General features: G+C 51.1%; 6 protein-coding genes across 6 annotated transcripts; 4 read left to right on the forward strand and 2 right to left on the reverse strand.

Annotated features, from left to right (window-relative positions):
- Nucleotides 1-456: 456 nt before the first annotated feature.
- On the forward strand, nucleotides 457-1,801 carry T310_4457 (Chorismate synthase; the record flags this gene model as incomplete). Its single annotated transcript, XM_013472657.1, has 3 exons — nucleotides 457-491; nucleotides 545-906; nucleotides 963-1,801. 3 exons carry the CDS (start codon nucleotides 457-459, stop codon nucleotides 1,799-1,801), a joined length of 1,236 nt encoding a protein of 411 aa, XP_013328111.1.
- Nucleotides 1,802-2,636: 835 nt separating this feature from the next.
- T310_4458 (uncharacterized protein) lies at nucleotides 2,637-5,389 on the reverse strand (the record flags this gene model as incomplete). The annotated part of the gene is made up of 5 exons (XM_013472658.1): nucleotides 2,637-2,757; nucleotides 2,800-3,422; nucleotides 3,460-4,320; nucleotides 4,372-5,205; nucleotides 5,264-5,389. 5 exons carry the CDS (start codon nucleotides 5,387-5,389, stop codon nucleotides 2,637-2,639), a joined length of 2,565 nt encoding a protein of 854 aa, XP_013328112.1.
- Nucleotides 5,390-5,823: 434 nt separating this feature from the next.
- T310_4459 (Glycosyltransferase family protein) lies at nucleotides 5,824-6,744 on the forward strand (the record flags this gene model as incomplete). The annotated part of the gene is made up of 2 exons (XM_013472659.1): nucleotides 5,824-5,931; nucleotides 6,004-6,744. The coding sequence occupies 2 exons, from the start codon at nucleotides 5,824-5,826 to the stop codon at nucleotides 6,742-6,744; spliced, it is 849 nt and encodes a 282-aa protein (XP_013328113.1).
- A 565-nt stretch (nucleotides 6,745-7,309) lies between these two features.
- On the forward strand, nucleotides 7,310-8,852 carry T310_4460 (Short chain dehydrogenase; the record flags this gene model as incomplete). Its single annotated transcript, XM_013472660.1, has 10 exons — nucleotides 7,310-7,359; nucleotides 7,462-7,606; nucleotides 7,670-7,789; nucleotides 7,905-7,967; nucleotides 8,054-8,161; nucleotides 8,229-8,280; nucleotides 8,367-8,455; nucleotides 8,537-8,599; nucleotides 8,673-8,751; nucleotides 8,830-8,852. The coding sequence occupies 10 exons, from the start codon at nucleotides 7,310-7,312 to the stop codon at nucleotides 8,850-8,852; spliced, it is 792 nt and encodes a 263-aa protein (XP_013328114.1).
- A 164-nt stretch (nucleotides 8,853-9,016) lies between these two features.
- Nucleotides 9,017-9,991, reverse strand: T310_4461 (uncharacterized protein; the record flags this gene model as incomplete). Its single annotated transcript, XM_013472661.1, has 3 exons — nucleotides 9,017-9,643; nucleotides 9,814-9,932; nucleotides 9,985-9,991. The coding sequence occupies 3 exons, from the start codon at nucleotides 9,989-9,991 to the stop codon at nucleotides 9,017-9,019; spliced, it is 753 nt and encodes a 250-aa protein (XP_013328115.1).
- A 616-nt stretch (nucleotides 9,992-10,607) lies between these two features.
- Nucleotides 10,608-13,268, forward strand: T310_4462 (uncharacterized protein; the record flags this gene model as incomplete). Its single annotated transcript, XM_013472662.1, has 5 exons — nucleotides 10,608-10,852; nucleotides 10,905-10,998; nucleotides 11,052-12,070; nucleotides 12,123-12,337; nucleotides 12,388-13,268. 5 exons carry the CDS (start codon nucleotides 10,608-10,610, stop codon nucleotides 13,266-13,268), a joined length of 2,454 nt encoding a protein of 817 aa, XP_013328116.1.
- Nucleotides 13,269-13,964: the final 696 nt, after the last annotated feature.

Genomic DNA, 13,964 nt, shown 5'->3' on the forward strand with positions numbered 1-13,964 from the left:
CTCGGTAAACTGCGAAGGCGAGAACGTCGAGTTTCTTCGCACAAAGAGGGCGAAGGAACGTCTCCAGCGTCTATGGAAGACCGCAGACGGAGCAGAGACGCATGGGAGAGGCCGCACTGGAAGCATTGAGGGGAAAGCAGCCCAGCACGACGCGGCGCTCGTCATCGCAGGCCATCCTCCTCAACTCACGCGCCGAACGTCGGCGTCACGCAGGGCCACTAAGCTGCATTCGGTAAGCGGACACCCCGCGCCCCGAAGCCGCAGGCGCAACTTTTCGAGATGACTCGGCGAGCACTCAGAAGCAATATACTCACCTAGGGCCTGAAATCATACCCAGTTGAAGTGAATAGAGCAGCTGCGGGCCCGTTGTTTCTTGGGCACTTCGTTGTTTTGCTGCTGAATCCCATTGTTCCATCCGTTTCCCCGCTTGCTTGGTGGTGATCGCAATTCTCCGCCATGTCGACCTGGGGAGAGTACTTTAGAGTCACGACGTATGTCGACATTCCTTCTGATCTGTTCTTTCGTCTCTCTTACCCTCTTCTAGCTATGGCGAATCGCACTGCCGCTCCGTCGGCTGCATCGTCGACGGCTGCCCGCCGGGCATGGCCCTGACCGAGGAGGACATCCAGCCTCAGATGACCCGGAGGAGACCCGGCCAGAGCGCCCTCACGACGCCGCGCAACGAAAAGGATCGTGTTGAGATCCAGTCCGGGACCGAATTCGGTTACACCCTGGGCACGCCCATTGCCATGATTGTTCGCAACGAGGACCAGAGACCCAAGGACTATGGCGGCAGCACAATGGACCTGTACCCCCGGCCCAGTCATGCAGACTACACCTACCTTGAAAAATACGGCGTGAAGGCTAGCAGTGGTGGAGGGCGCAGCAGCGCCCGTGAGACCATCGGTACGTTGAGAATACAAGTAGCAAATCTACCTGACTGCTGACTTGGCATTTGACAGGTCGCGTCGCTGCCGGTGCAATTGCCGAAAAGTACCTGAAGTTGGCTCACAACGTCGAAATTGTGGCCTTCGTTTCTTCTGTGGGCAACGAGCACCTGTTCCCTCCGACGCCGGAACACCCGTCCTACTCGACCAACCCGGAGTTTCTGAAACTGATCGAGATCATCGATCGCAAGACGGTCGACGATTTCTGCCCCGTGCGATGCCCCAGCAAGGAGGCTGCTGAGCGGATGACCAAGGTCATTGAGACGTTCCGCGATAAGAAGGACAGCATTGGCGGGACGGTGACCTGCGTCATTCGCAATGTCCCTACCGGGCTGGGTGAGCCCTGCTTTGACAAGCTGGAAGCGAAGCTGGCCCATGCTATGCTCAGTATTCCTGCTACAAAGGGTTTTGAGATTGGATCCGGATTCGGCGGTTGCGAATTGCCCGGATCGATCCACAACGACCCTTTCATCGTCGCCCCTGGAAACCAGGCCGACGGTAAGAAGCGGCTGGCGACCAAGACGAACAACTCGGGAGGTATCCAAGGAGGGATCTCGAACGGCGCGTCCATCTACTTCCGCGTGGCGTTCAAACCGCCGGCGACCATCGGCCAGGCGCAGACGACGGCGAGCTACGCGTTCGAGGAAGGTGTGCTGGAGGCAAAGGGTCGACATGACCCATGCGTCGTGCCGCGGGCTGTCCCCATTGTCGAGGCCATGTCGGCGCTGGTCATCATGGACGCCCTGATGGCGCAGAAAGCACGGGAAGCGGCGAAGAACTTGCTTCCTCCGTTGCCGAAGTCTCTGCCTGTCAGGCCGGCTGAGACTGCAGCAGACACAAATGGCGCCGCCTAGATAGATAGCTGTTCTCTACCGGAAATAGACTTGCATTCTCAATTTGTTCATTTTTCCCCCTATTCATTTCGTTAGAAATATTTTGTCCGAGGATTTTTTTTTTCGGATTTTTTCTTTGTTAATTTTTCTTGAGGCTATGACACGATAGACGGTCCTACGACCTGATGCGATGCGATCGATGCCTGATATGTTATGCAGTTCACTTTTTTTTCCTTTTCGGGGAATCCTAAAACCTTAGAATTTCGTTTCTGAAGAAGAAAGAAGAAGAAACGAATGAAATATCCTCAAACACGAAAGCGAAAACAAAAAAATGATGATCGAACAGAGTTGGAAATTCAAGACGAAGGCATATAGATAAATAGATAAATGGACAGGCATTCAGTATCTCCCCAAAAACGGAAAGAAAAGACAAGAAGGGAAGGAAAAGCCCGTTGAATAATATCAAAACACCTCTCAACAGGTGCAGCCAAGAAAAAGAAGATTAATTGTCTATTCTCTCTCTATATATTTAAATACCTGCCTCTCAAAAAAATACGGACTGATACTAGGACGTGGGAGGCGCAGCGGAAAGAGTTTGATTGTTTTTTTTTTTTGCAGCGCAGGAAATAACTGGTTGTCATTTACATAGCACATGGTATTAATTAATTGTATTGTGGATAATGATTCAATTCAAATGGTATTCTTCTCTCCATACCCAAGATATCCACCCAGTACATACAACAATACAACATTCCACGATCGCTAAGCGCAAAGCAAAACAAAACAACACCAACCATGCCCTACCCTGTCCGACCATAACTAAACTAATTCATGCATGCCACCCAAGTCGTTAAGTTCATTCGTCATGCTGTACAATGCTGCTTGTCGCTTGTAAAAGAAGGAGTGATGCGATGCGATGCAATTCAATGCAATGCAGACAGTAGGAAAGAAGTAAAGAAGGGCTGAAGGCTACCGTCCTAGACTAGGATACGTTCTATCTGTTCCTTCGCAAGGCATACCTTCGATAGGCCTCTCCTCCTGGCGCCTGTGACGCTTGGCTCCGGGTCATCGGTCTTGCCGGGCTGTCCTCAAGACTGAGTCCTTGCAGTCCAGAACCTAGACTCCCTTTGCTTCTGGTCGAGCGGGGGCTATCGACCGCAAACGGATTCATGTGTCTGATCGTCTTGTTCGTAGTTGATGTGACGGTAGTCTCTGCGTCCGAGTCGGTATCGGAGCCTTCTGTAGCGTCGGAATCGTTGTCGTTGTCTTTGTCGAAATCTTGGCGGTAGAGGCTGTAGTTCTGAGGCGGTGATTGAGAATTGCTAAACGATGGTTGTGAGAAGGAGGAGGTTGCTAGAGTGGATGAAAATGAAAGTTCTGGAGGCGACCCGGGAGCTGACGAGAGAGTTTGAGAGCCGCTACGAGAATGATCCACCTGGCTTCCAGCCTGGCTTTGCGGATGTGCCGTCTGCGTCTGTTCCGATGCGGTTGCATTGCTGCCTGAAGATTGAGCTGAAGATCGAGCTTGTTGATAACTGGAACCCAATCCCACCACCTCCTGAGCAGTCATGAACACCAGCAGCGACTTTCCATACCGATCAAAGTATTCTCTCTCGTAAAAAAATCCGCGGAAGATTGCCCCCTAAATGAATGGCTGCGGCGAGTTCCGCAAGAGATACCAGTATTTCCATACTGTTCCAGTGACTCATTGGCTTTTTCAGAATCTCCAACAGTGCAAATCCAGAAATAAGGCTCGCACTCCCCAACGAGATGATCTCGACATAGTTCCCAGGAATGGAGACCAGCTCCATTTGAGAAACATGCCACATGATCAAGCACGCAACGAGTAGTGCCAGTCGAAGACACTGATACACAAAAGACTTCTGAGCATTTACCGAAGCCGGAGGCATAGAGTTGCCGACATGGTCGCTAGGCTCGTCATCCGGTGACCTGATCGTGAATGCCTTATCAAACAAGGTCTCCAGCCCCGTTGTAGCGCTGTAGTCCGAGGGCGGGAAGAACTTCGGAGGAGAGAAGTACACATCAGAGCCACGCCGAGTCCCCTTGTCAGCAGCTCGATTCTCCTGTTCTGACGGAACACGGTAGAATGGATTTTGCTCAACGACCTTCTCAACCGGCCGTCGAGGTGCTGGGTTTCGAAGCTGCCACGAAGGAGGCCTTGGCGCTTCAGGCAGCGACCCATAGAATGGCGATTTTTCTGTAAACGACCCTCCATGATTCTCCTGTGCGACACTGAATCTCGGTCGAATCTCCTGTTTCAAGGACGGAGTCCAATCCATCTCGTCCTCTTCAGGAGGAGGCGTAGAAGGGATGTATGCCGGCCTGTCAGGAGTCTGACGCGGCATCGCCAGTTTCTCCACGGGAAACCGCTGAGCACTGGAGGTCTGAAACTGACTCTGCTCGTTGGTACCTGCTTTGGATTCGGCCTTTCGGTTTGGAGACGCTGCAGGCGTAGTGTCTGACCACAAAACGAGCGGTCGACTGTCGTATCGTACAATCTGTCGAGATACCACTACCCCCTAAAATAGAGACGTCAGTGAGGTTTTTGAAATCTAAATTGACGAGCTTACCATAATCGTGAAGAGTATCGCAAAAATATGCAAGGTTGGCGGCAGAGATGGTTTCATTCCACTCATGGCAGGATCTTTCAGCAACGCCCACAGCACGCCTCGCGTCACCAGGACAATCAATTGAAACTGATAATATTGCGCAAGGCCGGCGAATCGCCCGTTTCTCCCCTCGACTTTCAACCGCAACTTCGGGTTCCACCACAGTGAAAGAAAGCCCAAAATCACTGCCACTCCAGCGTAAGGAGCAAGGTCGCTGGTGAGATGGCTCTCAACTTGTCGCGCTCCAATGGCTCGCCTTGCAGATGAGACCAATGACGACCAGGGGAGGGGAGGATCTTCGTCCGAGTTAAGCCCATCGGCCTCGATAGCGCCAACGAAGCTCCACGCCAGCTGGCCCGCAACACTGGCCCAATATCCGATGGCTCCTATGAGAACCAGAACACTCCTCCAGTTTCGATTGCGCGCCTTTCTAGCTGCCCTGCTGGCCCTGCTGCGCTCCATCATTCTCCTGAGGTGATCCGCCTTCGCCTCGTATCCGGCCTGCCGAATACGCTGGTTGACTCGAGCTTCGCAGTTCTCGCAGACTTGCGGATAGCGCTCCTCGAGGTTTTTGCGGAACTTGGGGTATTCCCGCTCGTAGGCAGGATAAGCAGGGTCATCTGGGTCAGGGAGGTAGGATCCGAGAGCCTTTAAGAAAAGATGCTGATTCCGAACGCATTTTCTGCAAAACAGGCCGGACTGATCAAAATCAAGAGATTTGAAGGGCGTAGTCGCTTCATCCGATCCGTCCTGAGGATTGGTCGCTGTGGTAGGGGGATCGGTAATCTCTCCATTCTGCGCGTCCATATCGTTAGCACGCCGTATCATGGCGAAACAAGCCAAGGGAACAAACCTCGTCGAGATAGTTCACTGCCTCGCAATGCTTGCAGCGGAAGTTGCGAACGGTTCCTTGTCCCGCTTCGGCAGAGCGCTTCCCGCAGTAAAAGCAGCGCAGTCGCTTCCGGAATAGAGAAGCCATCTCGTCCTATGCACGGGGACGAGAAGGCGAAGTCATGGAGTATTGCGAGGAAAGAAAGCTGCTAGGAAAATAATACTGGGTAATGGTAGTTCTTATGTTGGGTCGCGACGGGAGTTAAGAAAACAGAAGAATAACCCCGAGAGCACAGACCAGAGCGGAGCGGAGGTTAGCGCCAGCCGCAAGTGACAGCGAACAGCCTCATCGACTATTTACATTCACTACTACTGCTATTATTTATCGCCCTCAAGCCCATTCAGCAGTCAATGTCGATGCCCACGTGACCTTTGTCTATTCACTCGCCTGCAATTGATCCCTGCTACCAGTCACTGCTCTGCAGTCACAAAAGCGGGTCTTCACTGTCACTGTTCCAATGGACTGACTAGTCGACTGTCGACATCATCTCGCGTCTGATCTTCACACCCCACTCATCCAAAATGCCCAGCATCGCGCTCAGTTTTGTTGAGGCCTACCGAAGATCGCCTGCAAGAGTCATGGCGGGAGCGGCGCTTATTGTTGCAGCGTTCTTCGTTGCTATTTTACACGTGAGTCCACTTGCTTCCTCTCAAGACATTTTGGTCAGTTTTCGGACTTAATCTGCTTGATTCTTCTCTTAGTTTCTCCTCCATCTGCTTTCGGTGTCGCAACGGTCCAGTGTCCCCAAAACTCGCCGCAAACATACGCCAACCCATCTGCTTGTTGTCCTGGGTAGCGGTGGGCATACGGCTGAAATGCTGTCCATGCTGCGCCGTCTGCCCTTGGACCCGACAGTATACACGTTCCGAACCTACGTGGTGACCTCTGGCGATGGTTTCAGTGCAGCAAAGGCAGCAGACTTTGAAGCCTCGCTACAGGAGAAATACAAAGATGTCAACACTGCCCAGCCAGACTCTTATTCCATCGTGACCGTGCCGCGTGCCCGTCGGGTGCATCAGTCGTTCCTGACGGCGCCTTTTTCAACAATCCAATGCTTCTGGGCTTGCGTCAAGGTCCTGCGCGGCACACATCCAGACCAGCGAGTGCGCCCACAGGGAACAGCTTCACCATACCCGGATTTAATTCTTACGAATGGTCCTGCAACAGCTGTATGCGTAGTGCTGGCCGCAAAATTTCTTCGCTTCTTGAACGCTGTATCTGCGCCGTTCTCAGGACCGGGTTCCGGCGAGAGAAAGGCTGCGCTCTTCCCGCTTCGCACGATTTTTATCGAATCGTGGGCTCGCGTCACCTCGTTCAGCCTCTCTGGTAAGATCTTACTACTGTTTGTAGACCGCTTCCTCGTTCAATGGCCCAATCTGGAGGGGAGACGGGCGTGGAGGGGAATGAGGGAGACTGAATATGTGGGTGCACTTGTGGAATAGTGGAATTACTGTAGGCAAGGAATTAGCAGTCCATAGAATATAATATTCTGTACTGTATGTGCGCAATTGACGTAGTTGAGCATCAGTAATAACTGCGCTGCACATAGCTAGGGCTATGACACTGTTCTCAAGGCAACCGTTGTATCTCTAAACCAACTTCATACCCAATTGATAGGAGATGGAATGCCCTGATCATCTAGGTTGTACGACCTTCCATATACGACCTACAAACGCATTGATTGATGCTCTCAGAGGCCCCGAGCTGACAATGCATGCACCTCGGTGGTTATTCCGAGGCCGGCCTGGTCTGGATGACAACAACCCCACCTCCGACAGATCGAGGGCATCTTTCATTTACGTTCATTTACCTGCTGTGTGTGTTCAGACAAGATCGCATTGCTGATTGCAGCTGTCAGATAGGACTGCTATCCAGTTGAATAAATACCACAGCACAGTACATATCTGGCCAGACTTAACAAACAGACCCCTCTCAATTCGAGATCCCATTCTTGCTTACCCCGCAGATCCATACATTCCTATCAATTAATCTAATAACAGTGTTACAATGCCCTACGAGCTCAAAGGCCGCAATGTCCTCGTTACCGGAGGGTCGAGGTTAGCTCTGTCTTGTTCCTCTCTTTTTTAAAACTCTATCAATCACTATGTTGATAAACACTATATATATGCTATTTATTCGTGCTGATCAAAATCGCACAGAGGCCTAGGTGCTCTCGTAGCTGAGAAGTTTGCAGCAGAGGGCTCGAACATCGCCATCAATTACGTCTCGAATGCGGACCGGGCCAAGGAGACGGCGGCCAAGATCGAGTCTCAGTACAAAGTGAAGGTGGTTGTTATCCAGGGTGTAAGTTTATATCGATCGTCTTCTTTTTCTTTTCTTCTTTGTATGTCGTCACGATAAGAAAAGGAAGTGAAGCTGATTGAGATTGCTTGTTCCAAGGATGCCGGAATCCGAGAGGACTGTGTGAGAGTAGTCAGGACTGCTATCGAGTCGCTCGGTGGGCTGGATGTTGTTATTTCCAATGCCGTAAGTATTTTACAGACATATACAGTCATGTCCCGGTTTATCCTCGTTTTCGAGATTGAAATTCTCCATCTTTCCTTTTCTTTCTAGTTATCGATGGCTGACTGTTGATGTCCAGGGCTGGACCAAATTCTCCAACTTCAGTGATCTGGACGCATTGACAGAGGAGGAATGGGACAAGGTGAGTTGCTATTCTACCAGCTAGCTATATACTTACTTAGCTATGCGTTTATTGTTTCTGTTCCTTGCTAAATCTCCCTAAAACAGTGCTGGGCAACGAACGTGAAGGGAAATCTCCATCTCTTCCGTGAAGCATTACCGACCTTCAATGCCAACCCTGAAGGTGGTGCTTTCATCATCACTTCCTCTACTGCGGTACGTTTTCGAATCCGTGTGCATACTGACACGACATTGAAATACTCATATTTTGTCTACCTACTAGGGAATTTCCCCATCTGGGAGCAGCATGGCCTACTCAGTCACCAAGGCTGCAGGTAAGTAGACCATGAAGCCCTACCCTCCTCTAAGTTAATCTATCTATCTATATCTGTATATATGGCGGCAACTGACTTCTTGACAGGCCTGCACCTGATGAAATGTCTCGCCCAAACACAGGGACCCAAGGTCCGAGTCAACGCAGTCTTGCCGGGCCTCCTCCTCACTGAATGGGTATGTGTTGTATTTTGTCTAGTTATGCTGGTGATGATATTATTATTATATAACGGCGCTGATATTGACAAAAAAAAACAGGGCAATCGATTCTCTCCCGCCCAGATCGAAGGGTACAAGGACAGGACGAGTCTCAAGAAAATAGTACGCCTACCCAAAACAAAAAGAGGACAAATTCAGAAGGATACGCTGCTAACTTTTTGTGCCCCTTTTTAAGGTCGATCTTGATGACGCTGCGAGCATTTACGTTTCCATTGCCAAGAATGCGTCCATGACGGGACAGTCGATTCAAATCGGTACGTCTACTATTGTTTTCCCCCTCTCTGAACAGTTCTCATCGTCAGAACGATTACTTACCACGAAATGTTATACAGACAGCGGGTTTGTGATTAGGTAAATTGTGTATTTGTAGGATATGCTTGGTATGAAGAGAGGCCGAAGATACGTACGTCTCAGTGGAAGTGAGATGGAGAGTAGAATTTCTCAGAGTGGAATGGGTATCATACAGATTCCAGAGCATACTACTTGAATACTACTTGTAGAATGGCCGGAGAATCCATTTCAGATCAATGGATTGTAGAACATGCAGAACTCCGACTCCCCCGAGCGAACAGCCCGATTACATAACATTTGAGCCTTGAATGCAGCCCGAAAGCCATCGTTTGCCTGCTGCCCTTCAACCTTCACTTCGCGCAGGCGAAGCAATTTTCCATCTCGCGCATACACGTAGAGCGGCTTTTCTCCGCTGGGTTGTTGAGGCACGGGACCCTCTGCAAACGGCACGCCTGGAAGCAGTGCAAGCGGCTCGCTTCCTGGAACGGGCTTGGCCTCTTCGACGTTGGTAAATATCACTCTTTTCTTCTGGAATTCCACGCCACCGTCAACCGGCTTGACTGGCACAAGGGCCATGTTCCACAAGGGGCCCAGAACTCGCTGGCGTCGACTGATCTCTTTCCACGTCCAGTTTTTCCAGTCAATATGCCTGTCTTCAGGCGTGATTTTGGCTGCATGGATGATGGGATCGCCTCCTGCAGCTGCACGCCAACCCGCGTCTTTCAGCGGGGGAACGAAGATTCGGTTTCGAATGCCATTTATCAACATCTCCGCACCCTTGGGAGCAACCAGGTCCAACAGCTCCTGCACCGTGCACGTTTCAGGATTCGGTATTTCAAATCCTGGAGCAGGCGTCTGATCTAGGATAATTCCGTGGTCAAAGTGTTCGTGGTGAAGGGTCTGAAGCGTTACACCCGTCCTCGTTCTACCGGCGAGAAGTGTATGATGCAACGGTGCGGGCCCGCGGAAACTACAATTCCCATGTCAACGAAACATGCTGGAGCTTTCTCAGACGAAAAACTTACTCTGGCAGCAGTGAAGGATGAACATTGAGGCCTCCGTATTTTGCGGCCTTTAGTAACCGAGGCGGCACGAACAGCCCGAAGGATACCGCGATAATCAAATCTATAGGACCGCCAGGAGGCTATAATGAAGTATTAGACGCGATTGCTAAGGCCACGAGAAGGTTATTTTACCGTCCATCCTGTAAACGTGTCGATCTCGTGTATTCGGAGGCCTAGTTTCGCTGCGGCATCTTTGATCGGAACTGACAAAGTCGGAGGTCTTTAGCTCTCGAATTGTAGGATGTCAAGGATATGTGTCGCATAGATACCTTCACGGATCTGTTTCAGACCTCTTCCGACTCTCTTCCCCGGTCTGCAGACTACTTCAATCGACTCAATGCTTTCCGGCCGTTGTAGGTGTTCCGCATGGAGCGCTTTCAAGGACGCTATGCTGAACTCATCGGAGCCGCAGAAAAGGATGCGGAGAGCTTCACTTGACTTTGTGGAGAAGCATCGGTGTAAGGACACGCCGCGATGTCGCAGATGCTTGCGAAGAATTAGCAGCGCAGGTGTTTTGTAGACGCCCATGCCTTGAATTGCTCGTTGCAGACCTGGGGAGCTTGCGGATCGGCGAGGCAAGCTGCGGAAGCTTGTCGCAAGTACTCCGTAACAGCTTTCTCCGCCGTATCGATAACCAACCCACGTGATAATAATGCGACGTGCCAACTCATGCCAGCATCTCCGGAACACCACGGCGATATTTCCCTCTTAGCTATGCTTGTTCTCGGTCTCTGAGAATTCGTCTCGATTATGCGATGCCTGAAGGTGAACCCCTCTCGGTGACCCCCGCGCAGCTCTCCTTCCTCGCCATCTACAACCCCTCGCTGGGAACGACCGATGAGACCTTGAGCGACCAGATCGTCTTCTACTATTCCAAGGCGAGCCGATTGCGGCGAAAGTCCGCCACATTCAATGAGACACCTTCCGGCGAAGACAAAGATGACATCAACGAGAGGCTGCGTCAGATAGGCCTGGCGCAGGGAATGGTGAATTTCGCCAAGTGGGTGGGACTCGGGGATGTTGGGATGCGGTCATGCTGACGGACGCTTTAGAAACTTCTCAGGAGGGAAACCTGTTGAAAGCGTGGACACAGAAAAGTTGCGAATTGTTCTGCATGAACTGGAGAAGGATTGGTGGATTTTGGCTGTAAGTGATCATCTTCGTATATATAGGTAAACCAGTACTAATATATATCGAAGTCCATCGACCTCACGCGACTCCCCTCCAATGCTGCAAGCGGGACTGACTCTTCTGCGCCTCTTCGTATCGAATATTCGTCGCGAGAAGTCTATCCTCCTCAGTCGTTGATCCAACAGCTTCGTAGGGCGCATTCGATCTTCCTATTACATCACGATATTTCTCTAGACAACCTCTACAACCGCGTTGGGAGATCTACGTTTTGCAAGCTTCTCAGTCGCTTCTGGACGAGGTTCATACGAAATTGGGTGGTCCTTCTGAATGGGAACCCCGCCGTGGACATCTTCAATGGCATCAAGCTAGCTGCAGGCGGAGAATTGGGGGTCGGCGTGGGGGAGGAAGAATGGGGCAGTGGAGAGAGAGAGGTCCTTGAGGACTTTGTTTCAAGGACAAATGGACTCGTTGATCTCGTCGTCTCGAGATTTGGCGATGCGCAGGCGCCGCCGGAAGGAAAGCCCTCAGCGAAGGACTCGGAAAGGGACCATCTCCCGTGGCTGGGCTCGGATCAATGTCCTCAACCGTCAGATGGCGTGATATTCTCTGGTGTAGGAGCGATTTCACGGTCGTCCTTGTGTCGAGTCTCTCACTGGATGGAATGGATCTACAGATATGGCGACGCCGCGTACGGCGTCGGTGAGAATCCAAGCTCGATTCGACGTCGAAAGCAGAGGAGACGAGTCAGGCCATCAGCACCTGCGTCTACTCCTCCATCAGAAGTCCCGAATAGGACGACCTCAGAGAGTCCTGCACCGGGTCGCAGATCCTCACCGAGAATACCACCCCCTCTCGTTACAGCTTCACCTCCTCAGCCACCAAAAACAGACGGTTTGTCAAGGGAGCAACGAGATGAAAGTACGGAGGATTCTTCGACATTATTTGGGACTGAAACGCTCATGAAATACCTCACTCTGGGGTATGGCTCGTCATGGCGATTTCCCTCAATGTCGTCGAATGTTCCCATTCAGCAGACAGAAGCTGGTCCGAAAGATGAGAGCAATGCTATGAAAGTCTCTTCATCCAGGTGTGTGATAATTAATATCTGCAATACGGAATCACTACTAACTAGGGAAAAGAAAGGGCAGCTTTAGAGACGACGCCTGCGGCAGGTTCATTATTGGTTTACGTGATGACCTTGAAGACGAAAACACGGACGATGAAAGTCCTGAGGCGGCCAGTCCGACACAGGGCCAAAAAGAAGGCGAATCATGGAACACTCGAACATTGCTTAGAACGTTGCATCTTGAGATGGCTCAACCGGTTCCCAGCGGTGATGACGATGATGATAACGGTAAGGTAGCTTTCTGATGGAATAAAGTAACGGCACGACTGACAACGAAGACGAAACGCCAGACGCCCATAAAGATCGGTATAAGAAGCTGCAAGTTCTGGTCTATGTGGTATGCCATGAGTCTGACATTATTATGTTGGTGGCGGCTGACGAGAAAAACCAGCATCGACCTTTCATGTTCACCTTTCTCTTCGAGCTCCGAACACCCTCACTTACCTTACCCTCATTTTACCGCAGCATACACCATCAGCTCGGTCCTCTCCAGCGACCGCTTTTAGCATCCACATCCCCTCAGAATGTCTCTCGACGGATCTTCTTCGCCGACGGCGACGCCGGTTCTCAGAGAAAAGCTTCGAACAACCCCGTCTACGATTTGGTCTATGATCCCTCCAATCTGACCGTCCGCTCTTCGATCCCCAATATCCCGGAGCCCGGAATGTCAGAGTTGGCCTCACCGCAGCAAGCCACCACCACTACTTCCTCTGACCACCACCGTCCACCATGGACTCGAATGGAAGCTCTCCATATCCACAATCAGTTTTTGAGCACCTACACAGGTACGCGGTCACGACCGCTAGAGATGGAACGAACCTGCAAGACCAGTCGCGGCTGGTGGCTAGTCTGGGTCCGCATCCCAAGCACAAGCACAAGCACAAACAACAGCGACCGCGAAACAACCTTCCCGGAGAACAATGCTGCAGCGCCCAGAGAAGCATTCCTGGTCCGAAAAGCGACGGACGCGCCGTCGCACAGACACGCGCACACGGTGAGCGGGTCACGCTTCTTCAGAGACCTCAGTGGCGTCTCGGGCAGCAGCAGTATTGGTTCCGCAGGCGGAGGAGGAGGATCCACGGCGCCAGGGAAATTGGCTGAGGGACTGGGCTTTGATGTGCGGAGGTATATTGAGAGCCTATTGAGTCTTAATCGATAGATAGAATAGATAGATAGGTAGAGGCTCAATACAATGTTGAAGCCTGATGATAATAATCTTCTGAATCAATCAATCCTCTGCGTTGAAGCCTCAGATGGGGGCATTCTTGTAGTAGTGGTGCATGAGAATAAGAGGGAATGGGAAAAGTTAAAAAAACAAAGATTTTTCAAAAACCGTTCTAGCTTACGACAATATTCGTATAGGCAGCACATTTACAGTTCCCGACAGACTGGACTGCGTCTGTTAGGCATATATACGGAAGATAAGACGAGCGTTGGATAGGGATTATTCGTATTGGGATGATATAAGATCTGCAACCGAGAGATTTTCTAACATATCGTGGGAAGTTCCTCAAACTTCCTTCATCAACTCTGCAACAAGATTTGATAGCAGGGGGGCATGGGAAACCGATCGCATCCTCGTGTTGCTCGCCCTCGATCCCGTACTAGTCCAGTAGTGAGGGAAAAGGGGAGGTTGGGAGTCGGTATTGCCACGGATTCAAACCTACTGGTAGCCAGGACCGAGAAACACGGGTTTGCGAGACCGTGAAGAGAACGCCATCCTAAATTCTGCAAACACAAAAGGAAAAAGGACACGAGACGAGATTAAAAAAAACGAGACAAACAGGACAAAGGAGACGTCGACCAATTGCCAGCCAGATGATCCCATGAAGCACATGAGCCCTGTGATTCGAAC

Source organism: Rasamsonia emersonii, assembly GCF_000968595.1.
Source record: "Rasamsonia emersonii CBS 393.64 chromosome Unknown ctg1118621760114, whole genome shotgun sequence".
Taxonomy (NCBI): Eukaryota; Fungi; Ascomycota; class Eurotiomycetes; order Eurotiales; family Trichocomaceae; genus Rasamsonia; species Rasamsonia emersonii.